Source organism: Alosa sapidissima, chromosome 5, assembly GCF_018492685.1.
Source record: "Alosa sapidissima isolate fAloSap1 chromosome 5, fAloSap1.pri, whole genome shotgun sequence".
Taxonomy (NCBI): Eukaryota; Metazoa; Chordata; class Actinopteri; order Clupeiformes; family Clupeidae; genus Alosa; species Alosa sapidissima.
Genome location: NC_055961.1, coordinates 17252970 through 17280631, shown reverse-complemented (window position 1 = coordinate 17280631; position 27662 = coordinate 17252970). Strand labels below are relative to the sequence as shown.

At 39.8% G+C, this 27662-nt stretch overlaps 1 protein-coding gene and 1 long non-coding RNA gene across 6 annotated transcripts in view; one reads left to right on the top strand and one right to left on the bottom strand.

Moving 5' to 3' along the window:
- Positions 1-3355: 3355 nt before the first annotated feature.
- On the bottom strand, positions 3356-5323 carry LOC121709475. The gene is made up of 3 exons (XR_006031963.1): positions 5039-5323; positions 4833-4923; positions 3356-4009 (listed from the first exon to the last, which is right to left on the bottom strand). It is a non-coding gene; the product is annotated as an uncharacterized LOC121709475 (long non-coding RNA).
- Positions 5324-16779: 11456 nt separating this feature from the next.
- The window catches only part of LOC121709307 (clathrin heavy chain 1-like), a 42567-nt gene continuing 31684 nt past the window's right edge, over positions 16780-27662 (top strand). For 2 of the 5 annotated variants that reach the window (XM_042092570.1, XM_042092574.1), the window contains exons 1-3: positions 16780-17106; positions 26316-26523; positions 27038-27040. In XM_042092570.1, coding sequence (XP_041948504.1) covers positions 17065-17106; positions 26316-26523; positions 27038-27040 — 253 coding nt within the window. In that variant the 5' untranslated portion in view covers positions 16780-17064. The remainder of the gene's footprint in view (positions 17107-26315; positions 26524-27037; positions 27041-27662) is intronic. The other 3 variants (XM_042092572.1, XM_042092571.1, XM_042092573.1) reach the window with 3 other exon arrangements.

Here is a 27662-nt window from a genome sequence, read left to right as displayed (position 1 = left end):
CATCCCCATGCATTGAACTCTGGGATATCTTGCTGGACAATGCTTGCCTGATTTCAGTAAAAGCTTGCCTGCAGCAGTGCTCTTTTGATGTGCTGAATCAGTGCAGCGTGGGTGGGAGGCAGGTTCTCGAGAGACTTGATACCATTCGAGAAAAGGTGATGTCTAGATCTACGCCATTGGAACCACAGCTCTTGCTGTACATGATGACGACCATATGCTCCAGTCTTTGGACATGTTGTAGTTGTAGACAGATGAGCATGAGCAAGAAGAACATCTCGCCCACTCAGGATGTTTCCTATCAACTGAACTGATAAGAATGCATGGATAGTTAGAAAGCTGTATTAAGATGTTACATATGGCTTACATTGCAGTAATATAATAATACACCTTACATTGTAATAATACATATGACTTACATTGCAGGAACGTTTATAGGTTATAGGTCTTGCAGGAAAGTAGTTGGAGGGAGTTAATAAGAAACATTCTGCTTGTGGATGTCTCCTATCAATTGAAATGGTGAGAATAAATAAATATGATAAAAGGCAATCTTCATATATTTGATTAAACTAGTGCAATGGCCATTCAAATTATGCCATACCTGTCAACATTTAGCTTTCCAAAAACGGGAGATTTTTTTTCGGGGGGGGGGGGGGGGGGGGGGGTCAGTGTTTATACCGGATCTGTGTTTGCATATTTAATACGTTTCATACACGTGTTTCAACACTGCATTTCGGTCGTTGCTTTTACCTTACCATTACCTTACGCATGCCAGTTATGTATCCACCAGCTGCCTGCCTGCAGCCTACTTCCAAAACTCCAAAGCTGCTTGCTGTCAGATTTGGTTCCGAGGGAACAAGTTCAGTGTATCAACAACACTCAACAGTTTATGTGATGTGTTAATCAATTAAATTCCCAACAATTTCACAACAGCTAGTTCTGGAGTAGGCCATTCAACTAGCCCGCTTGCTTACGGACGAGACTCAGGCTGCGCAGTTGGCACCCGCTACCTTATTTGGGTTTTGGGTTGCCAGGTTTTAGCCTATGACAAAACGATTGAAATTGAAACTAAGTGATCGTGTATGTGTAGGGTGTATTTCATATACAATCTGGCAACCAGAAATGGATCAATGATTTTAAAATGAAGTTTGATGGCCATGCAAATTACGGGAGTTTTCCGGGAGAAATAACAAAACGGGAGGGTGCTGGGAGATGACCTTGAAATACGGGAGAAACCCGGGAAAAACGGGAGTGTTGACAGGTATGAATTATGCTAATTTACACTTGCCTGTTGCCTGCTAACCCATGTAACATTTGAGGTAATCAGAACTCATCAACCAAAGCGTTGTTACTGATAGCTAGCTAAGTAGTCAGACAGCTAGCTAACGTTATCTTGTTATGACAGCTTGCTAGCTTGTGTGGGACATAAAGCAGGATATTTTTTCTATTTTGCAATTGTAGTCATATTAAGAACAAACACAAGTAGTTGGCTAAACACTGTTGTTGGTCATCTTTATCTTTCACCGTTGTTGTCCATCTTGCTCACAAGCATGGAATAAGACAAAACAGCTGCTCCACCACAGTCCATACAGTCAACTAGTATTCTCTATATTTGCTCAAAATTGCCCAAATCTATGCAGGAATTCTGACTCTCCCTCATATATGCCTTCCCTACATTCTCAATTTAAAAATTTGTAAGAATATTTGGAAAGTAGAAATCATCAGGTCATCAGGTGCTTTCTTGTAAATGCAAATGTAGGATCTAAACATAGGCATGTAAACATTCCTGTGTGTTTGTCATGGTAAAAAAAATAATAGACATTACGTTTTCATCTTTAGCGCATTTGGTTTAAAAGTTGTAGTCAAAAACCTGTTTTTTTGGACAGTAGCCAAATTGGATTTGGGGATCCACATATACACAATCATAAATATAAATATTTGTTTTGTTTCCCATAGCCAGAAAAGGTGAAATATATAGCAACTATACATTTGTATCTCATCTGGTTCAAAATATGCAGCCAAATCCCTTTTCAGGTGGCGGATTTGGCTGCTATCTTGGTCTCAGAGATCACTAGCTCTGGCGCCCTGGCTAAATCATTTCAGTATGCCTTCAGCTGCATCCGGGCCAAATTTGGTGCTTGTAGATAAATTGGCGCAAACAATGGGGTGTAACTACAGTCAAAACTGCTTTTTTGGACAGCGACCATATTGGAATTGGAGGATTAAGTGGTCCAGATATACTGTGTCATAAATATAAACATTCCTATGTGTTTCCCATGATCAATTAATTGCGGCCTTACATTGTACGATTTTGGTCTGTTTTCACAGTCGGCGACTAAATTTCCAAAGTCGGACAGAAATCATGGGAGTTCTACTGGAATCGCGGCGTGCTCCCGTCAACTAGATCGTTAAGTGTAAGGTGCCAATCTTAGCGGTTTTAAGTCAGTCGGAGTCAGTCTTCTTTTTCTGCTGTTACGACAATATCAACGTTTGATATTATCGCAAGTCTTTTTAGTCGGGCTCATGCAAATAGTGACGTGAACAATATAAAAACCAATAGTGACCTCTCTCCAACACCAAACAGGAATGGGCAAAGTAGGCGACAGCTGTATATGATTATTTGCTATTTCATTTCTTATAAATTATTAGTTGGCTATTCCACGTGACAGAACAACTCTATATCTGTTAGAGATGTCACACATGAAACAATGCTGCAGAAACACGAAAAAATGACTTTGACATGAGTAGGCTATCATATGAGTTCCTGTTTATATGTAGTGCACGATGGAAATAATTTAAAGGAATCTAGTAGCAATCTTGTAAATAGTGACCCTGCATGATCCCTAGTTGTTGCAAAATCATAGTCTGTGACTCAACAACTCTATTACTTGTCTTTAGAATCCTTGGATCAAGCCAAGTTCAACGTAGCGTATTCCACTGTCTGCTCACGTTGGTGAAATGTACCTGAGCAAACACACTTCGCAGTTACGCCATTTCTTGACACCAAAGAAAGAAAGCCGAGTTGTTCTTATATACTATGATCTTATGAAAAAAGTCATAAAAACTTTTGATAAAAAGGCTGTCATTTCACCATTGCGATATCTTTTTTCAGCTTTGCCAATTTCAAACATTTCAAGTATACTTGTTTGGTATAAAAATTGCTACATAATCTTGCCCCCCCCCCCCCTTTTTCCAAAGACTTGGAAGCGGAGGTACACAGGCCTCTGTAAAAGGGGACTGTGTGATACCATTCAGACGCACCACTTATAGACCCTTTCAAGAGAGTTCCATTATCAGCATCATAGTTGGCCCCAAGACTTCCTTTTTAACATTCCATATGTTATCTTAATGCAGAGGAAGTAGATTGGGAACCAAATAGAACGTTCAAGCATTGTTTTTGTTTTTATTGTTGAAAGGGTCTATAGACAAAACGTATTGTCAGTAATGTGAGGTAAACCCTGGAATAGCCCCAATAAGAGTGTCCTACATTCAACACTTTTAAAACTCACTTAAAACAGTGGCTCCTAGAGAACCAGAGATGCACTTACTTTTAACTACCACACATGTCATCACCCATACACTAACTGTTAAACTGAATGCAGTATAGAGGTGGATGAATAATGTCTTTGTCATCATGTATTTCTGTTTGTTTTGTTTGTTTGTTTTGTCAATGTATGTCACCATTATGTGTTTAATTTATAGTGTATGAGTGCTGTATGACTGCTGGCTGTCTCTATGTTTGTCCTGTCACCTGCATAGGGACTGCAGATGAAAAGTAGTTATTTTTACTAACTGGGCATATATGCATGGTGTTTTTTACACAATGTTCATAAATATGCATGCGGTCCCTATCAAATAAACCAATAAAATAAAAATTACTTAAAACTTATCAAATGCAAAAACATATGAGGTGTATTGCTTATTTGACAGTTTATTAACAGGTAATGGTGAATAAACCTATTCTTTGGGCTTCTATAGAGGACCACGGACAGAAGCAGCATCAATGCAGCATCTAAGGAAACAACATTTCATACATAAATGTCAAATTTATCACATAAAAGTATGATGTTGGAGGTATATCAAAAATGTGGTAACACGTTACTTGACGGGTGAGTCCATAACACATTCATAGCAGCTGTCATAAACTGCACATAAAGCATTCATGACTGTTTCATGAGACATGACTCAACATTCATACCAAACCTTTCATGAATGTGGAAGACAGAATGACGACAACTTGTCAAAATAAAAGTCCAACATCGTATTTGTGTAACCTGGATACCATTCATTTAATCTCTCCAGCCTTTGTAAATATTTTATGAATATCTTATGAAGTCTACATCGAATGTCACTTTACTATACAATTTGTGATGTATTCGTAATCACTGAGTTTAACACTGGGAGGTAAACTAGCCTACTGTACATTCAGCTGACCCGTATTTGTGTATCCTGGAATGGTTGGACATTCCCAGTAGCAAAAGATAAGAAATTATCTGCAAAGGTTACATCATACAACAAATACATTTTATGAAACAAAACTTATTTGCTTGACCATGTTCTGTCTTTTTGGCACTGGAGTAGCCCATTGACTCAGATGTGATGTGATCAGGTAAGAGGTTTGGACCAAAAACGGCAATGCTGCTTTGCGACTTTGGACTTTTATTTTGACAAGTTCTCGTCGTTCTGTCTTCCACATTCATGAAAGGTTTGGTATGAATGTTGAGTCATGTCTCATGAAACAGTCATGAATGCTTTATGTGCAGTTTATGACAGCTGCTATGAATGTGTTATGAACTCACCCGTCAAGTAAAGTGTTACCAAAAATGTTTACTCACTGGCTTCCATGACCACAGTCTGATGTGAGATCTACATACTCATGTCGACGACAACGTTCCTTACATCTTCCGTTACAAGCTGCATGGATATCTGAAAACAAGCACTATCTATAAATTACAGCACTAGTGACTATGACTCATAACTAAATGACTACCTAAACAGGTTAACAACATTAGTGAAATGGAAACATTTAGTATAATGTTACCATAGAATTTATAACATTTAGCATGACATAGTGCAACCATCATTAAAGCAATGCACAGCACAATGACAGGCCTCATGTTTTCTCTTGCAGTGTTGATATTCTCAGATGAATCTGGAGAAGTTTCTGTCTGCAGTCAGGCAACAGCTTTTATAGACACTAATGATCCCTCCTATTTCAATATTACCACACACATGGTGTGGTTTCTACAATAAATGAAAACAACAAACATGTAAGTTGAACGCAGAGCTCAGATAGATAAATTAAACACAGGAAAGCACACTGGTGTCTGTTGGCCAAGTAAGTGGTGCCTGTTGTTTCTTTGCCCTGACACTGACTATTAATGATTGACATGATGTATCAATAAAAGACCGTTTATAGGAAATTAGCATCTGATATGAGGTTGTCTGGCAGGGCATTGACCCATGTAAAACATCTGATTATGCCACCCTGTGAATTTCTCTATAATAATTACATCAGCCCTATTCAGCTTTATTATACGAAGAGGCAGGAAATGTGGTACCATTCATTAATCATTTTCTCAAAATATATACAAATTATATACAGTTAAGAACAAAGGTATTCATACCCCTGGCAAATATTGATTTAATGCTGATTTTCTCTTAATCAATATGTTTATTCTGACTGAAAATGACACTGTCACATGGCAAAAGTTTGTAAGACAATGTCGGAGAAACATGGAATTAAAAAAAAGAAGCATTTTCATTTTTTAAACATTTTTATGATAAATGGCAAGTCCAAAATTATTCATACCCTTTTTAAATAATCAGAAAAATCTTTATTTGCATTCACAACTCTCCAAATTCTTATAATATCTTATAATATCTAACAAGCCTCTCCATGTCTCCACAATGATTCTAGACCACAACTTTTTAACAGCAATCCGGGTTTTCAGTCAGGAAAGATTATTTGCCATCACTCTGGACTTGTGCTCACTTTTTTGACGGATTGAGGTCTGGACTCTGGCTCTGCCACTCTAAAATGTTGATATTGTTCTCAGTTAACCATTTATTGCCTTGTTTGGCTGTATGTTTTGAAACATTGTGTGGTTTAATGATGTTAAAAAGGTGCGGTCTACAATCATTGTAGAGACATGAAGAGGCTTGGTAGGTATTATAAGAACCATTTTGAGAGCTTTGATGGCAAATAAAGATGTTTCCATTGATTATTTAAAAAGGGTATGAATCATTTTGGACATGTCATTTTTCATAAAAATTTTAAAAAAGATAAAAACAATTATTTTTTGATTCCATGTTTCTACCACATTGTCTTACAACCTTTTCAGAACAAACATATTGGTCAAGAGAAAATTAACATTACATCAATATTTGCCAGGGGTATGAATAATTTTGTTCTTAACTGTACTGTATATATAAAATTTAGATGGTCATATTATTTCATTTGTTGAAGTGTTCAAATTATTCAATATTTCATTACTTTGGCAGTTTGTAGGCTATTGAACTCCAATGACTGCTGCTTTTGTCTCGTTCTCACGCTTCAGAAAACTGAAGAGCTTCAATAGCAAACACACACTAACCATGGTTTTTAAACATATTCTTGCCTGATAATGTTATTAGTACATGCAGATTTTCTTTAATTTTGTAAAAGAAATGCCATGTATACAATGACCCTCTGATTAGTATTTAGATGTAATTAAAGTGGTGGAAGGAAAAACAAACATCAAAGGAAGAAACAGATACCCTCAAGTTGTGTGTATTCTGTGAGGGAGCTTCTATACTCATCATTGTGTCCTCTATGGTAAAGTAGGTTGGTCATCTTTGACAGAGAGGAAACATAATCATTGGTGTAATGACTACAGAAGGGACCCAGGTGTGGAGTTTTGTCAAAATAAATGGACACTGTGACACTCTCAGATGCTGCTGTAAAAAAAAAACAAGGAGTCAAATGTATTTCTGCTTGTTGAAACTGTCATGGTAACTCTTGCCAGTACATCAACTAATGGATAAATTGGGAGGTGTTAGACACCTATAGGAACACATAGTAAAAAAGCTATTGGTAAGAATTATTTTTGCAGATTGGTGAAAGAAAAGCCTAACTTTCCTTAACTACTGGAATAATCTTCAATGTAACAAAAAATAACTCTCTACTTTACTGTAATCAATTCAGAGCTGTTATCACATACCTTCCTATGTCAAATTGTACCTGTTTTATGTAAATATTTTATTATTTATTATTGTTATTATTTTATTATTATTATTATTTTCTGTATTTTTATTTTTCCATTCCTCCTTTAATGTTACATAGGTTATCTTATTATTTATTTTTTAATTTGTTTTATTTACCACAATTATTATACTATATCTCTTGTAATGTCATTGTTACTGTAATCTCGGCTTCACTGAAAATGAGGACTACCCTCAATGAACCTCAGAGAATAAATAAAGGTTGAATGAATGAATGAATATACAATCCTAAGTCAGATGCCTTATTCATCTATACGTATCTATTGCCTCATCATGAATGGTTTGTGGCTTGTCTCAACAAATAATAGAAAGTTAAAAAACACAAGATCAGAGGTGTCAAAATTCGGCTTCTCAAAGTAAAAGTCCTACCATGTGTTGGTTCTACCTGTGCACTTAGCATGGGTGTTTTCACTAATTAGCTCATCTACCTGGCTGAGGACATATATATTAGAAAGCTAGATAATGCATTAGTGCCGCCATCTTGGTGGGGGCAGCAATCACTGGAGGCTAATGGAGAAAAAGGTGTCTCTGATTGGAAATCAGACAGGTGTCTCTAATTGCTGGCTAGTGTTTCCCATAGACAGTAGGTGTCCCCAGCAATATTGAGGCCACATTTACATATGCCACCTAATAGAACTCGACAGACATGAGTTGTGCCAATTAGAATCAGATGGTTTAGTGAATGGTTGGAGTAAATATGTGGCAGGAATTTTACTTTCCAAAGCCGGACTTTTACGTCCTCTGCACAAGATGTTAAACACAGAACAGAAAACAAAACACATTGATCACAGATACCTGAATGGCTGTTTCTTTGCCCATCTGACATTTACTGGTAATGATTGACATGATGTGACACTAAATGCGATTTTGCAAGAAATTGACATTTTTAATGTGGCAAGTGTTTGTAAAGATCTACGCGACTAACTTGCCAACCTTTGCACCCAAGATTGCAGAATTTTTGTGGTATGTTGATCTCAAGTAGGCACCACTCATTTGAGGTATAGAGCCATGCCACAAATATGTAGTGAACACAGGTTTGGGACCTTGTAGAGAAAATGAGGATGAGTTTGGCTAGAGAACATTTTGTGAAATGTACATGGGTCATTCTATAATTCGGGGTACATTTCGCGTCTCCATGATAAAGATAGTTATTATTAAAAAAAATAATCTTTATGGAATCAATTTTGAAAATAATTATGCTAATAAAACAACCTTTCACCAATAACAATGCTTTATATTTATTTTAGACCCAATTTATCCACAAAATATTAACTAAATGACTTCTACATCCCATATTATTGACTGTCTCTGACTACAGATTCATGCATTCAACTGATGTTGTCAAGTCTAACGATCTATTTTTTGGAGATTAATTTACTAACTCTTATAACATTAGTTACAATGTCTGTTTTTTCTGTGCGAGATTTAAGTAAAAAAAATATAATTTTCGTCCATCTCAAAGTTATTTTCAACTCTGTTATAAAACCGCTTAAAGGAGAATTCCGGTGTGATATTGACCTAAAGTGTGTTGAAACATGATACCGAGTGTGAATGTGTTTACGTAAATAATTCCATGGATTAGTTTTGGAATCTGATCCCTTATCATACCTGTTGATTCGTACTTGTCACTCGACTTATCAGGACTAAATTCAAGATGGCGGCGAATGGTAAACTTTGTGAAGGTACTGTCTGTATAAATCGTCTTGTAAATAAACTACCAGTGCTTTGAACCAGAACGAAGTTCTCAATGCCTCATTTTAAATGTCAAGGTCCTCGGAAGTCTACCAATGCAGTATAGAGCTACTTTGAGTCTCGTAAATGGTGTAAAACAGTGATTTATTTGCATGGCTAGGCCGATGCCTGAGGCACCCCCATCGAAAAACTGTTGGTAGCATCAGCTAACTAGCGCCGGATTTCTGAGTGCAGGGGACAAGCCGAGATGAGCTAGACATACGTTCACACTCAGTATCATGTTTCAACACACTTGATCAAAATCACAACGGAATTCTCCTTTAAAATCCCACACACTGTATTGCATGATATTCTCAGGGTCCCTGCAATATAAATGGTACTGACAGTAGTTTTGAGAACATGCCGGGACCCAGTAAGCCCATGACATTCTCTATTCCTGTATTGACAAGAAATAGAACACAAATGCATCGAGCTTATAGGGTAAACCAGTCCAATCTCCTACCCGTACCACATCAACCTCAGATTTCCCCCATGGATCATATTTCCCCAACACTTAAACTAACAAAACTAGCACTCCTAAATATCAGATCTCTTTCAAACAAATCATTCTTAATTCATGATCTAATTTGCACACACAACCTTGATTTTTTACTTTTAACTGAGACATGGTTAGATCAAGCAAACAGTGCTGCTACTCTCATCGAATCAGCTCCCCCAAACTTCAGTTTTTTGAGTGCTACCAGAGCAAATAAAAGAGGAGGGGGGATAGCCACAATTTTCAAGACGTCTTTTCAGTGCAATCAGTCGTCATTCGGTGACTTTACTTCATTTGAATATCTGTGTGCATGCATTAAGTCTTCTCAGATTTTATTACTGACAATTTACAGGCCTCCAAAACATTCAGCTAAAGTTTTTCTTGAAGAGCTAGGTGAACTGCTATCAGTTGTTTGCATAGAGTATGACTGTCTTATTATATCAGGGGATCTAAACTTGCATGTGGATAATCCTGAAAACAATTATGCCAAGGAATTCATTGCACTAATCGATACTTTCTCCCTAACACAGCATGTACAGGGGCCAACACACTCTCTCGGCCATACCCTCGACCTTGTTATCACAAAGGGTCTCGATGTCTCTACAGCTGTTAAAGACCTGGCCTTATCTGATCATTTTTGCGTGTTCTTTGATGTGTCTATGTCCCCACACACTCAAAACACAGCTATGATGGTAAAAAGGAGAATCATAAATGATCAGACAAGTGCTCTCTTTGAGCAAGCACTTTCACTAAAGTCAAGTCAACTGTCAGACTCTGAAGACTTATTTGATCACTTTAATGCAAAAATGGCAAACATTATGTATGACATTGCTCCATTACAATTCAAGAAAGTTAAGGACAAACAGAAAGCACCATGGAGGCAAAATCCAGCAGTTAAACTTCTAAAAAGAGAGTGTAGGAAGACTGAAAGAAAATGGCGTAAATACAAACTTCAGATCCACTATGAAATCCATAAAGAGATGCTCCGCACATATAACTCTGAAATATGCAAAGCAAGACAGTCTTTCTTTTCTAACATTATCAATAGAAGTTCAAATAACACTCGTATTCTATTTTCAACTGTTGATAAGTTAACAAATCCCCCCTCACAATTAGCGCCTGAACTTCTCTCAACTAATAAATGCAATGAGTTTTCATCTTTTTTTAAAGGTAAAATTGACAAAATCAGACTCAACATATCTGCTCAATTACAAATTCAACAACCTGAACTTCCAGCAACAAACAGAGGGAAACTAAACTTGATGTCAGAGTTCAGCTTGATAGACTACGAAACACTTGAAAAAACGGTACAGAATCTCAGCCCTTCCACATGTGTCTTAGACACTCTGCCTACCAATTTCTTCAAAACTGTTTTTCACCTCATAGCGGCGGATGTCCTTCAAATTGTAAATGTATCATTGCTGTCTGGCACTTTTCCTAAGTCACTGAAAACAGCTGTTGTAAAGCCACTTCTCAAGAAGAATAACCTGGATGCCTCCATGCTAAACAATTACAGGCCCATATCCAATCTACCTTTTATTGGCAAAATTATTGAAAAAGTAGTCTTTAATCAATTAACCACCTTCCTAACATCAAATGGGTATTTTGATTACTTTCAGTCTGGTTTTCGGGCAAATCACAGCACTGAAACAGCTCTCATTAAAGTTTCCAATGACATACGCCTTAACACAGATTCAGGTAAAACATCAGTCCTAATGCTACTGGACCTTAGTGCAGCATTTGACACTGTTGATCACAATATTTTACTACACAGACTAGAACACTGGGTTGGATTTACAGGCATAGTTATCAGCTGGCTAAAATCATATCTACAAGAAAGGAGCTTCTTTGTTGCCATCGGAAACTGTACCTCAACACCAACGTCCTTGACCTGTGGTGTTCCCCAGGGGTCGATCTTGGGGCCACTATTATTCAACCTCTATATGCTCCCACTTGGACAAATCATTCAAAATAATTTGATTTCATATCATAGCTATGCAGATGACACACAAATTTACTTAGCTCTATCACCAAACAACTATGGTCCTCTTGAATCTATGTGTCAGTGTATAGAACAAATCAACAATTTATAAATCAGTAAATGGAGCAGGACCTAAATACTTGTCAGACATGCTTCAGCAGTACACACCTTCTCGTCCTCTCAGGTCCCAGGTGAAAAACCTGCTAGTAAAACCTACAGTTAGAACTAAACATGGTAAAGCAGCTTTTAGCTGCTATGCGGCTCAGCTGTGGAACCAACTTTCGGATGACATTAAAAAGGCCCCAACTGTAGCCAGTTTTAAATCTAGACTTATGACCAAACTGTTCTCAGACACTTTCTGCTAACTGTGCCGAGTTACAAATTCTGAATCTGCCTCGATAATTATTCTACTTTGTCTTTTATTACTTTTTTTACTACTTTTGCCTTTGTTTTTGCTTACTAATTATTCTTTATTTTTAAATGATTTTACCTTGTGTTTTATGTTTTCTTTTTATTATGATCTTTACCTTTTAACTATTCTTTGACTATATTGCCCTTCTATGCTTTTATTTGTTATTATCGTTTGGTTTTGTTTATGTAAAGCACATTGAATGACCTCTGTGTATGAAATGTGCTATATAAATAAACTTGACTTGACTTGACTTGACACAAACTTTGAATATGAAGCATGACACCTACACAGAGAGATGTCAATTCCTCTGACAGGAAACTTTGGAAAGGCAAAAATGTTGAGGATAAACCAACAGTATATTCATTATTTGTCAACTCTGTTATTTCGTTATTGGAGTGAAACTCAAAAACTTTTAAAAAAACAATAATATGATTAAAATCCATGAATTTCTGGTTTTATACATGCAGTAACTGTTGAGGTTAGGATGTGGAGCTAAGCCACAAAATGATGAAAAAATCTGTTAATTCTGTGTTAATTCTGCATAGATTAATGATAACAGTGCTGCATAGATTAATGATGTGCTGTCAACTCTGTATTCAATAGCATTTAGTGAGAGTGTCACTCTTAAAATTATGACTAAATATGTTTTTTTTTTTGTTTCAAATGTATATCGGAAGATGTGTAACAACTAAAATTTTTACCACAGGATTTTTTTTTTTTAATTATATGTAAAAGCTCTTTACAAGGTAGCTTTTTTTTTTTTTTGAAAATATGCACCTCTTGCCAGTGGAATGTGTTGTTTTTTTTTATTTCAGGACAAAAAGTAGCAATGTTATCAAATGTAAAGTTGCTTCAGTGACTGTAGAGACAAAAGTTCTTTTAGAGAAGGCATAATTGAAGAATCACATTTGCTAAATAATTTACAGTTTGTCTCTAACAGAGTTCACAGATTTTTCTGTTAATACTTAATTTTTTCAAATAAATACTTGAAGTCTTACAGGTTTAAGCTCAGCAAATATTGCCGTTAACTTTGAAGTGTGTTCTATGACTATAAAAAAGTTCAATGATAAAAACTCATTACATTACATTCTCTCTACACTTGGAATGTACCCCGAATTTGAATGACCCACATGTAAGCAAAATGTGAGTTTCAACAGTCACTCAGAAACCAGGGCATGTACAGTAAGAACTGTTGTTGCAGGATGGGATGGAGAGTGGTGGAGAAGCGTGATTTATTTTCTCTGAATAGTATATGGCATCTCCATGTGGCAGTCATATCAGGCACTGCTATATAGTACATCACATTCCCTATAATGTCCATTTTGATAAGATTGCCTTCAATCCTGCACAGAATTTAACAAGGAAGCATATTTTACTTTAACCTTTAAAAATAGCACTCACTATTTCTCAGGTGATTTTATTTGTTTTAGAGAACATGAAAATTAAAAGAAAAGATCTCCTGTCTCCATGTCTTTATTTTGTAAACATATCATACAATGTATATAATGTGTATATATTAGAAACAACAAAACAACAAGAAATCTGCTAAATCTATCTTTCATATTCAAAAGATTCTGATAAGCATGGATACAATCAGCATTAAAAAAATAAATAAAAAAAACTTGCTGTTGAAGCTGTAGATGCTCATTTTAGAAGTTTAATGCAGAACATGTTTTATAAACTTACCTCTGTTAGAACCATTGGAAGTAAGTGGTGGTAGATCTGTAATATTTCATGTTCGCCAGTAGAGAGCAGTATTACTCTGATATCTCATGTACAGTAGTTCTTCACATAAACAGAGCCACTGCCTATACATTATGACACTGGCTTTGTTAAGTTAACAAATAATCACAAGGGGGGAACAATCAAATGGGCCCTTCCACTGTAAAAATTAACTTAAAGGCATACAGCAGAATATATAGCTGGAAGAAAATGTCTAGAGATGTGCCAAAAGAGTCCAAGATGTTCTCAGTGCAAAAGGTCACACTTGTCACTTTAGTCGTTAGAAACTGTTTTTATCTTATAGAAATAGGAAATATTTTTGTCTTTGGTACTGTCTACACATTTCCTGCATATTCTGGTGGTATTCTAGAGACTGAAAGTAATTAGTCAGTAAAACATTGCTAAAACATCTAATCTAATGGTGGTCTAAAACTCTAGGCTTTAAGTATTGTGCCATCATTTTAACAGAGTTACATGAAAAAAAACATGTTTATGCAATTACAATTTGCATTATTTTGTGAACAGATGAAATTATGCAAATGCATTTTTACAGATTTTACAGTTACAGATACTTCTTTTCAAATTTACATTGAGCACTCTTAACTTCAGCAGTAGTAATGCATTGTAGGCTACATACAAGTCTGGAGAAGTTGAAACAGCATTTTAAGTTTCTGGAATCCTAACCACACCCAGTACACTCTCTCTGGATCCATCACTTACAGATCCTGACCAAGCAAAATACAGGAAAGGCCAACCACACCCTGAAATAAGTAGGCCTACTAAAGCCCCTTCTCCTTCAGCTGAACTTCTCAATTGCAAAATCAGTCTATCCCATGTAAGCTGTACTCGTTTATGCTTATAAGTTGTGAAAATAGTTCAAAGCGCACACGTGTACATCAGCTTGGATATTAAGTAATGTAACTACAGCGTTGAGGTAAATGTTCACTGTAAATGTACAACATGACAGAGATGGCAAATTATTTTACCAATATTGCATTTGAATAACATGTTACTGTACCCCCACCAGAGTCCTCCTGAAATCAAATCAGACAATCAGAGACATCGGATTGACCAAACACATATTTTGAAGAACTGTCTAAAGCGTATCATTTTAATTTTGTTGGCAGTAAACTGCATGTCACTAATGGAAACCCCAAGAAGCCCATTATGTCTGATGTATAGTCTATGGAGTTGGATGCCTTTACAAAATAATGGAACTAATATGTTTTCAAGGTGGGGAAAACTTTGGTGCTGGAATGATAAGAGAACACTGTTCATAGCAACAATGGTAGCTCAACCACTGCTGACGAGTGTGATTCAACTCAGCCATGAATTGCTGCATTGCATCTGCCAGAAAGGAACTAGATGGTAATATTGCTGAAAAAGCAGTATGGTTGGACTCCTTAAAGACTAGTGGGAAACAGCCAACTGGGCAGGAAAAGAAGGCCATGTGTAGGAAACACTGCCATGCTCCTTCTCATAAAGAGTTCTGACATCTAGTCCTAACTCCCCACCACCACTCAACCCATAAATTCATTATGGTTCAGCTACCATGTTTTGGAGTGTCAAAGCATTTCACTTAACACATGAGAGACCCTCAGGTTCTTTTAAGTCTGCATGCATGTGCAGATCCTTATAATGTAGGCTATTTCATTTGTATGCCCCTAAATAAAGGGTTGGAAATAATCAGACAGCTCATGATACCATTTAATTACTATTAATTTAATTACTATTCTATTAATTACTATACTTTGATTCAGGCAAGATTCTTTGATTAATTTTGATTCATTATTTGCTTTCGTTGATTGCAATTTCCCTGTCATTTAATCTAGTGCTGACAACTGTGAAAATAGCTTAATGTAAACATTTTTTTTAATCAGATTGCTTAACCTATTAAAGAAACCCTTAAGCCCATATTGTAGTGGTGTTCATTGTGCTCCACTGGTTGCCCTGAGCAGCGCACATCAAATTCAAGTCGCTAATGCTTGTCTACAAAGTGGTTGCTGGGTCTGCTCCCACTTAAAAGACTTACGTTACCAGGGATGGATTACTGCACGGGCCTACCAGGCCCAGGCCCAGGGGGCCAAGGGGTCAGGGGACCCTGAAGCCCAAGCCTTTGCATGGAATCATTGCCTCAATGTCAACAAATCAGGATGTAGGCTATGAATCTACAGAATCACCAGAACACAGGAAATCACATCAAACAAATTTAAAAAATTGTCGCAAAAAATTGTGGCCCCCCACATTTGCGACAATTAGTGGGGGGCCATTAATACATCTGGGCCCAGGGGCCAGAAAGTTCATAATCCGTCCATGTACATTACCCTTTGGCCGCTGCAAGGAACGTCGTCTGGCACTGCTGCCCTTAAACATTCGGCAATGCAGACTATTTTAATTTGTTGTTCCCTGTCGGTGGCTACCAGAGCTGAGCATCCCTCTCTATCAAGAAGCTCTTGAAGACCTAACTCTTCTAAGAGTACCTACAATAACCAACCCAACACACCTACACACCTAATATGCGCTTACCACACACACTTCCTTTCTTCACTTATTCTACTTCCCTCTACTTCTACCACTACCTTCTTTGACTATACTAATACTTAAACCTCTGCACTCTCATTCTCTGGTAGTAGGCTAGAATGTATTGTTTTATTTCCTTGTAGTTTGTTGCAGGCAGGTGGGATAAATGGGCCAAAACAGCATGTCAGGAGCGATGGCCTGTAAAAGGCATTTACATGTGCAAACCACTTAATGGAATATTAGTCTATTAGTATATTTTTTCTTTTCTTTCCACCTGGCATTCTATGGGTTATCCTCACAGCACATGAGCAGGTCTATAAAATAAGCATAAGGAGATACCATAGACAGTAAAAGAGAGTTACACATAGACAGTTAGGCTAAGTATACTCATAGGAACTGACGTCAGCTCACGAGGACGAATGATGTGGCAAAAATCAAAGGGCGATTCGCAAAGAAATAGTGCCAACTTATCTTAATTGACCTTGCCAGTAGAAGCAGTAATGTGTCAAACACATTAGAGAGACATATAATTGCTTTGTTGAAAATATTATTCTTCGGGTTAAAATGTAATGCACACCATACTATTGACATAGTTCGTTTTTATTTTCATCTAATTGTGGATATTCTTCCGCCTCACTGAAACATAGTGCCATTTCCGGAATATTTCTCGCCCTGAACAGTTTCCGCCGCCATTGCAGGTTTCTTGAGTTCAATTCAGCGGCCGCTGTTTGTCATTCTGGGGAAGAAGCACTTAGTCCATGTCAAACGGGCCTACGGAATCGTAAGATAACTGTCATCACAAGTACCTAAGAGAAGCTTCTGTCCATTTGTTCGGTCTCTTTTCAAGCCGTCTCAGGACTGCCCGGCTTGGATCTGAGTGAGAAAGCAGTAGTTTGTTAGCTAGTTTTAGGCGAATTAGGAGGAGAGAGAAGAGGAACCGCCATGGCTCAGATCCTGCCTATCCGATTCCAGGAGCACCTGCAGGTAGGTTATGATGATGGGAAAATAATTGCCTGGTAAATAAATTCATTCAAAAATCAGTGCTGACCAACGCTTGTTTGTAACTTACGACAATATCATCGGTGACTTGGACAGCTATCTTACTAGCTCGCTCGCTGTAAACGAAATGACCCTTTCACTCGGCAAAGGAAGCGAAAGCTAGCTAGGGGTTAGCTAGACATTAAACAGCTCACATTCGATGTAAAATGACTAGATAACTCAAGTCGTTTTACTTACAAAAATGTGTTTTGTTCCGCACCCGCAACTCGTCGTTGGGCTGTCGTGTAGTTTACCAGGCTGGCTTGCTCTGTGTCTATGAATCTTAATGCCGAAGCACCCAGCTAGCCATAAAGTTAACTGTGAGGTAACTAGCTGCAGCTGGCTAACGTTATCGCTAGGTGGGTCCTGCGATTCGGTATTAAGTTAGCTTGCCAGCTAGCTAGTTAAATATAGCGAAAATTAGCGATAGTCCTTCGTAGTCATGACTGCTTTGTATTTTAGCTCTGCTTGTTTGGCCAGCTGAAGACATGTCTAACGTTATGTGGCTGGCTATCTGAAAAGTAGTCGACGAGTAAGATAACAAGGCTAACCTTAGCTATCGGCTGACGTGAATAAGCTTGATAGCTGGCACCAAATTGAACGCCATTTACGCATCTGGCCCTTCTGAGGTGATGTGTAAAGATTAACACATTGATATTTGTAATTTGGTAACTATGTTGTAACGTTACTGACCATTCAGAATAGACACGACTGAGAAACGTCACTTTCAATGAATGACATTCTACCGCCAGTTGCAAGTTTCCGTTTCTGATAACTGGCTAACGTTGCTAGCTTTGTGAGGTGGATTGCTAGCTGACATTGCTTATCTAGAAACACTAGCTTCCTCTTCTGTATAGATGTCATTAATGTAGTTACCTTAGGTGTCGACGTGTCTGAAAGCTTGCTCTTGCAATGATGTGAATAAACATATACTTATCAACGAAACATCCTCTTTATCAGCAGTATTAATAACAATTATAGCTAGATGTTGGCTCTTTATTTTTTAAAAATTCATGCATGTGCGTAATAATTTAGATGGTGGGTTACATACCGAATTCGTTTAGCCACCCCTTCTTCATAACTGAATTGTGTTAGTAACTTGAGTTGTGGACATTATTGGCACCGAAACAATTGGTTGGTTATAGATAAGGTTCTGAACTGTAGAGGCGTTGGAGTATAGAACCGCCACACCTATCAGGGAATATGAGACTCCATGTTAACGTTAGTTGTCTGAAGGATGGATGAAGCATTTACAACAGAGTGACGAGTTGGGCAGTTTCAATAACGTACAGTTTTCTCCAACTCTTCAGTAGTGGACATGTTTGAAGTGTTGAATGACAGTCTTGGCCAGCATGTTTTGGAGAACTGCCTGCTCATTATGTGTATCAGAATTTCAATATTTTTACTGTCGTTCACTTTGATATTTACAAATGCACTTTTCTGTGGCAACATGCACCACATATTTGATAGGAAAGTTTTAAAATCAGTGCAAGGTCCAACCTTTTGCACAAACCTATTGGAATAATTGTATTGATTTGATGCATTTCTAATACCTTGACCATGTTGTTCATTCAGTGGCATTATTGGTTGGCATGTTAATTATTGTGAATGTAATATCTTCTGTTACAAACCTGCAATACTGTGGAGCACTTCCTTGTCATTCAGTTTCAGGGATAACTCATAATGTTAATCACTGCATTTTCAGTGGCTATACTGCTTATGGAATTAACACTGGAAAGTTGTTTAGTAGTCATGACAAAAATGTGTTGCGTTTTAGAAGTTGTTGAAATACTGTTGTTTTAAACATTCACAGTAAAGAGGTCACCCCTGTGTTGACCAGACTTATGTTTGTGCACCTGTGTCTATGGCAAGTACATGTATTCTGAGTTGGCTTTGTGTCCTTGCTGTATCAAGGTCATTTTACTGTGTGATAAATAAATAACATGTGAATGACTGGTTATCTGAATGTCCCATTTGCAGTTGAGTATGGATCTCTGTTGTATCCTTATCTGTTGCAGTGGAGTGGTACATAACAGTTTCTCTTCACATATGTATGATATTGTGAATGGGAATAATACTGGAGATAGCTATGGACTAATAGATATTTTGATTGGGTCTGTGTTTGCCTTTTAAAGGGCACGACAACCTCGAAGTTTTTTTTTGCATGGTTTGTCAGATGACTTAGACACCGTTTGAAACTGTAATTAAAGCCATTCATTCTAAAATATTATGGTAACCCATAAAAACGACATAAAACCTGGTTGTTTAAACATTGGGTGTCGCTTTGTCACGCAGAATTGAGGGATGTCCCTCAGGGAAGAAATTACTACATTATTACAACATTTATCACACAAGTTATGTGTAAAACATAGAATTCAGCATTCCTCACATTAAAAATAAATACAGTATTTGTAACAGCAGCTGTTGTATTATTTTGGGCTGGTTTGACTACTAGTGTTTTAACAGCTACCGCATGGTAGGTTTTTCAAACACTATGAGCCTTATTTTCTTGCACCGCTAGCAATGTTGTAGACACGTTTCATTAAAAACTTTAATTAGATCACAGAGTGCCATCTCTGCCTTGATATCTGTGAATGTGGTGTAATAAACCATCAAAAATGTGATTTGTTGCCAGCAACTCTGAAGGGATGCCTTCTCATTACTGGGGACTTTGTAGCAACTGTATTTAGGCTATGCCAACCAGTGCATGCCTTATTGATTCATTAAAAACAGTGTTAAGTGTGTCCATTCAGTTGCCTGTTGATTGCACTTGACCGGTCACTGGACCTAAAGACTAATTAGATAGAAACTAGTCCTCACAGGGTCAGTGGTCTTTGTGAGCCTTGCCTTTATGCATTGCCATAAGGCTATGCACAGCAAACAGGGTGACATTACATATCTGTGTCACTATAGACTGTATCATTTTACATTTTTGTTTTGGATAATAGCCCAGTAATTTGTATTTTTCAAAAGTCTCTGGTGTGTTATGATGTTGAATTGATTTTGGCAGATTAGCCTCAGACAGAGCTGCCTCTATCTTGGATGAGAGGGATGTGCTGGGCCCCCAATTCAGAGGATCAGTCTGTCCATTAGCTAATGGATGAGGCACCATTCCAGTAGAATTCCTGATTAGCAGGAGGATCAACAATTCAGCCAGCCTCAGATTTACAACCTTTATAGGACATGTATGACACATGAATGGCACTGCCCACTGCAAGGCTAGTTAGTGCAAGGACTGTTCTCCTTCCTTGCAAGTCTTGGCCCAGGGTCTAGTTAGAAGAAACAGACTGCTGCGTGGTGGGATTCCTGACATTCCAGCACATCCTGTTTTCCCATTTATATAGCCGTGCCCCATTTCTGCCAGCTCAGTAGTACTGCTGCGCCAGTTTCACTTCACTTGTGGGGTCCTTTGTTGGAATCCAGGTTTTACACTAAATGATTATCCATCTGTGGCAGTCCCTCTGAAATGTATCTGTTGGCACTTGTGGAAGAGTGCTAAAGTATTGGATAGAGGAGAATCTCCTGGCTTTCTAAATGTGGTAGCATTACACCTTCTCAGTTGAGTCATGAAAGCTCATGGGGTGCACTGTATGGTGGTGTGAATACTGGTCAGGTGTCAGTCAGGTGCAAGGATAGCGCTTTATAGCTGTGCCCTGTTTAATGCTTCACCTTGAGCAGTGAGCTGCAGGTTGAACCTTGAACTCTCACCTGGTAACCTCTCCAGTGTCTCATGACTAGCTTGTGGGGGAGTGCAAGAGTTGCTCAGGAGTGTAGATTCCTCACGAGTGGCCATACCTCCCTTCCCCAATGGCTAATAAAACCTCAGTTCAAAGGCAGAGAAGAGTGCCCCTCACTGCCAGGAAACCAGTGGGCTAGTGGTTGGTTAGTATGAAGGGAATGTTTGTAAGACCACACACACACACACACACACACAGTGTGCACATGCACACACGCACAATGCACACAAATGCATGCACACATACTCAAGTACACATACACACAACAGAGTCCTTGGAGCTTTCCCTTCTGTCACTGCCTAGCTGGTCACATGTAGCAGGCTGTCACATGGTCGCCTTGGAGATGTAGTGTTGACTTAGCCCGGGACAATGGGACTCCGCTTCCTGTTATGGAGCCAGCGGACAGTGAACGCTGTGAGTCTCAGGAGTCAGCACTCTGCACATCCTTCCCTGCCCTTCCTTGAACCTTTCCCCCTGATGCCAGAGGCTGGGGTGCTTTTTGTGCTGAGCCAGGTGCCATTTGCCCCCTCTGCCGTGCAACAGAAGGGTTAACTCAGCAGCTGGGGTTCCTGTGGATGGGCAGTTGGAGCTGAGAATGAAGCGATTGTGTAGCCCCAGCTCAACTGGTAGAGGAAGGAGGATGCTGTCAGCAGCTCAAGGTTGTGGGCTCTGACTCCCAGAGGCACACATAGACATGAAATATAGCCTATAGCTTACCTACACAGCAAGTTGCCGCGGGTAGATTCTGCTATATGAATGAATAAAGATATGAATGACTAACACTGTACCAGATTGACACACAATACTTCTGTAAATAATTATATTTCTTGGCAACATGATTGAAAGCTGTGGATAGATGAATAACAATAAACATCTCGGACGAATGCAGCTGGTCTAATTTGTACAGTGAGAGGGTGTGTGTCATGTTGGCACAAGTCATTTTAGATTCCCTCCTCCTGGCACGGTGTGGTGTAACAGAGGCAAGCGTCTGGCCCGCTCCTTGTGATGTCATAATGAAGAGGAACCTAGTCCTGCTGGTATTTCGACACGGCTACTGGCTAAAAGCAATTTCATAATATTCCTAAGAAAAGGGCCTTCCGAGCTGTAGTGGAGTTTGCTGAGGTCATCAGTGCTTCTTTCTGTCATCAGTTACGGGAGGTGTGGAATTGGGGGGGGTGGGGCTTTGGTGGGGGGGGGTATCGGGTCTGTGGCGACGCTGCCGTGGACTCGACTGAGGACAGATCACAACGCACAGCAATGCAACATTTTATATCCTTTGGGTGCTACGCATGCCCTCCTCCTTTAACATGCCCCACCCCCCGCCCCAACTGCAGTGTATGAATTGAGTTACTTTCAGTCGGACCACGCATATTGCACAGTAAGCCAATTGGCTAACTGCTACAATTATTTGCAGAGGGGTTTGTGTGGTTTGCTTTGTTTAAAATTGTTTGTATTTGAGGGCACAGTAGTGCAATAATGCCTGCTGAAATTACATGTGAGCAATTTTCCTAGACTGTGAGTGTTGGGCCAGACTAAAAGGGTGTAACTAGAAAGTAGGCATTGCTAAACTTGCTTTGAAAAAGGAACCATCACTGCAAGAGAAAAAAAAGTGCTTGCTCTGCACTTTCATGTCGTATTACTTGGCTAGGATCCTGGCAAAGCTTGTGTCAAGGATGTAAGTCATGGAAGGTTCTGTCGCCATCAGTGCTTTTTAAAACCTGAAATCACTGCATTTTTGCATTTGGTGTATGTGGAGAGGATTGTTCAGAAAAGTCCCAGCCTAAATCACAAGTCTAACATGCTTGGCAGACGGAAGCTTTTAAGATGTAGATCTCTGTGTTCTGTGCAACAGATGTGAGCCAGGAAGATGAATGAAGACCACAGCTTTTATCTCTCTCCTAGGTCCCTGAAATGGGTCACGGGGAGACCAGGGCCCTGAACTTTGATGCCAGTAAAACCCAGGCAGGCTTAGGTTCAAGCCACTCGAGATCAGACCAATTCCTGCTGGATGGAAAGAGCTCAGATGTCCTATCCTGCCCACTATGAATCATACCACCAAGGACTAATTCATCCCTGTTGTTCATAATTTAATCCAGTCCCTAAATGGTTAAAGTTCCTCAGGGTCAGGATCAAGGTTATCTCTGGGAATTCTTTGGTTCCGTCGCCCAATACTCTGTGTGTCTGTACCGGGGGTGCCCAACAGTGCGCTGTCTGCCTCTCTTGTCTGTTTTAGCTCAGCTGAGTCATATTTTGCCTGTGAGCCGCGGTTGCAGCACAATCGCTGAGCCTGGCATGTAATTGGCCCGCGGTCCGCTAGCTCTCTTGCGCACACTGCCAGCGTAGTCAAGGACATGGCTTCCTCCTGGCCAATGGGAGCAGGGCAGACGCAGCACTGATGTCATAGAGCGTGTCGTCATCAGTGCTACTGTAGATGGTGTGTGGCAAAATGCTCCACATAACCAGGGTGGCTACTGGGAGTTCGCATTTGAATGGCAGGAGTTGATAAGTCGGCTCATTTCTGATTTCGGTGACTGGTCACCTTGTATTACTAATCTAAATCTAAGCAGGTGCTCGGCCTAGATATTTAACATACTTTCATTTGACTATAGGCTAATAGTCTGGTTTTGGGCCAAGGGTTGAAATAATTGTTCTTAGTAGGCATGGCAAGTTTTTAGAAGGCATGGCAAGTTCTGGGTCTGTCTGAAGCAAACCTAGTACTACTGGTTTTGCCCCTGCTCTTTCATTGAGCAAAATGACAATGACCCTGGTATGCATATTACATGTGCATGGGTGTGATTCAGGGTGTGGCTACCAGGCTTGCTTCATTGATAAAAAGGTGACCTCAGATCCGTTGAGCCCTTCCTGGAACACTGATCTCTGTTGGCTGATTACAACTGCCTGTAGTGGTGTGGATTGATGAGATTGACATACTCGCTGAAATCTGAATGTATGTGTGTGCGCGCACATGAGTACTGCTACTAGTAACTGTTTTGATCACTGACAGTATTTCAAAATAGAAAAGGTATGCTGTATAATGTTAAGTAAGATTAGTGAAGAATGTCTTTTTTTACATTAAAGCGAGAGTTAAAAGTGAAACGTTCGTTACGTTCCTGCATTTCTTCTTTGGTTGTGAAGATGTCGTATTGGAGCTTAGGCCCTACATGAAGAACACATGCACTGACCCCACCCACTAATTGATGATTACATTTTTTGCCTGATTTGGTCATCGAAGTTAGTAGACTATTCGTTCAACCCTGTGGTCTGTGAAGTAAAACAGTAAATGGGGCCATCTGCTTATTTTTTTTTTTATACCGTATCTCTGTTTTTGTCAGTGTATTGCAGACTTGTTAGCGAAAAAGGTCGTCTTCGTATGCTGAGTGTACATGTTTGGCCTGCAATCTCAACCTCGTCACCACATCCTGCCTTTGTGAGTGAGCTTGAGAACAGTGATCCTCTTCACATCCGAACCTTGGTTGACATGTCAGTGATACCTCTCTGCAGTCTCTCTGATCTTACCCTCCTGCCTGACCCATCCGCAATGTGAAAGACACCCAGCAAAATGCCATGGTGGTGAGAATGTCATAGGAGTGGGTCTCCACATCAGTGCTCTGGCGCTCCACTGACGTGTGTGTGTTTTTATTTAAACGCTCAGAGTGAGATTACATAAGCTCCCCTGCACCCCCATGTCACCCCCGTCAAGTTGCATTCTCGTCAACCCCTACCCTCTGCCCCCTCCATCCCCACCTCCACCCTCAGGCTGTACAGCCTCGGTGGGAAGACGAAGAACACCACAGACGAGGATGTTTTTGGTTCCAGCTGCTCTCCCTCCACCACCGCCCAGCCCCATGTTCAGATTCAGGCTCCCTGGTATTAGCAATCCGTCTGGTATGTCCTGTGAAAGCAAGACCCACTTTTCAGGCTATACTTCAGGATCTAGGCTAATCGTTTCCAGGAGACGTTAGACCATAACAGCGTTCTGTGAAGGATCCTCAGGAAAAAAAAATCCTAGAGGTTACACACCCAGAAAGGCACAGTTGATCTCACAGCTCACTGACTGGAGTGAGGCTTTACAAGCACACAGACAGAGATACTATCATTCCCCCCAAGCACTCACTGGCAAGTACCAACCTAGCCGCTAAATGGATCATTTTAACGTGTCATAGTCCTTTGCACTGTTTTGCCCACATCCAATTTGCTCATTGATGCATGTTGAAACCAGAGTCCTGACTCCCATTGCTAGGCTGTTGTATGGCTTGTTTTCATCGAGAGCGCACAGCTTAGCTCCTTGCAGCAGCTTGTGCTTTGTCAGGAGTAGCAGCAGCAGTAGTAGTAGTAGTAGTAGTAGTAGAAGTGGTCAGGGTACTGTGGTTGCCAGGGAGAAAGGTGGGTGGGGGGGGGCGAGAGAGAGAGAGACAGAGCGAGAGCGAGACAGAGAGCAGGAGGAGGCAGCTGGTGCCAGGTGGTTAATCTGGTGTCCCACAGGCTTTTGTTTTTGTCACTGCTGTTAACCCCCGCTCACGTCTTCATCCCTGTGCTGGCTACACGCACACACACGCACGCACACAGACAGGTTGGCGATTCACACAAACCTACTATGCGCACACAGAGAGTTTGCCTGGCTGAGGTGGGTTCAGCTTCAGGTCAAGTGTAATGTTTTCAGGATTCTGTTTACCAATAGTGCACAGGTGTTTGCAACAGAGCTGCACTGCACCAGGATGTGGTGGCCCATTTCAGACACCGAGCACATGCTCAGTCACAGCACAGTGTGCAGAGGGGAGTGTATAGTATTGCCATGACGACCAGTCAGTAATGTGCAGATGTCCAGTCTCTCTCTCTCTCTCTCTCTCTCTCTCGCATGCATGCACGCACGCACGCACGCACGCACGTACACACAGCTATGTGTTGCAGATTTACATTGCAGTGACGAAGCAGTGTGAGATCTGAACTTAAACCAGACATACAGAATGAGTCACGGAGTAATAAATAAACTGTCTGTGCTCCATGGCAACGTGTAAAGTGTGGTGCATTGCCCATTTTCATGTTTTAGCTCCATTGTCTAAATTGATGATCAAATTGGTGAAAAAATGTAATGTTTTTCATATCCTGTGTGCGTGCGCGCATTTGCTTATGTGCTCGGTTGCTCACTTGTTTTTCTGGTGTTTGTGAGTTTGCCATCGCACAGAATGGCTGGGACATATTGTGCCAATTGACACAGTCGACGCCTCTCAGAATAGCTGTGAGCGCCCAGGAGGATACAATTGGACAATCAATTTTACTGGGATGAATCGGCTTGCAATGAAAGTAACACTTACTCATGTTTTGGTTTTTTTGTGTTTTTTTTCTTCCTTTTCTCTCTCTCTCTCTCTCTCTCTCTCTCTCTCTCTCTCTCTCTCTCTCTCTCTCTCGCTGCCATATTAGCTCCAAAATTTGGGGATAAATCCGGCCAACATTGGCTTCAGCACGTTGACGATGGAGTCGGACAAGTTCATCTGCATCCGGGAGAAGGTGGGAGAGCAGGCCCAGGTGGTCATCATTGACCTGGGTGACCCCAACAACCCCATTCGCAGGCCCATCTCCGCTGACAGCGCCATCATGAATCCCGCCAGCAAAGTCATCGCCCTCAAAGGTACACACACACAGAGACATAGACACACACACACACACACACACACACACACACACACAGAGCTTGTGCCAGGGCCCCTCCGCCCAAAGGCCAGCTGTTCTCTCTCAAGGACGTCAGATGTCAGCATAGCTAAACCTCGCTGGATGAGATCTAGACAAATCATAAGACTGTACAAGCTTCATTAAAACTGTTTAGTGTTAGCTTTGGGGGTTTGTGCAGCGCCTCAAAATAACAATAAAAAAAAAGACTGCTCATACACTGTCTGTGCATTTCATTCTGTATTTTGTACAATACCACTACATGTGGACCTGCTTGTCCTCCCATTCATTTTACAGATCTTATTTTTATTAACCGATGTACCTGTTAGAGATGTTAATTGTAAAGATATAAACTTTACTAGTATACAATAGATATTTTTGTCCTGCAGCCATAATTGCTTTGTCTGTTTTGTTTTTCTGTTTTTGTTTGTTTGTTTGTTTGTTTTTTTTGTTACTGCTTTCTTATGTGTATGCAGACGGTGAGTTAAAATTTCAACACCACAATTTGTGGAAGTCAAAATCCTGTTCGAAGACTAAACCCCATTTTCACTGATTTGTTTTGAAGTCTCCTAAAAGGAGCTGCCCGTGTGACTTCTGAAAACCATAGTTTTTATCTCAATTGGATACTTTTGACTTCACTGTTAAATGATGTAAGCTGTGACCACATTTGTTTTTCTCAAGTAATTATGTAGAGAGACTACATAAAACATGCTTATGAAAGTACTTAATTGTGGCATCGGCTTCATTTACGCAGACCTTTTCAAGAGAAAGACCAGTACTGGCTTTGAGTTAACAGTAACTCGTACTTGCTCTTCAAGCTAACTCGAAAGATGGAAATAGAAAACATACGTTTGAACAGGATCTGACTTTCACAATTCCTATAGCTTGAATGTGCCATCATATTGATTTCCTTAAATGTGATTGTGATCTTTTTCGGGGAGAATATCTGCAGGGTACATATTTGTTTTTATTGGTTGGAATTATTATTCTTATTTTTCTTTAAGAAACAAAAGTAATTGCATTGCTTGGCAGTTTCCCCCACATTCCACCTGTTCACCCTCCCCCCAACCCCGACTCACTGTGTGCAAGTGTCCCAGCGAG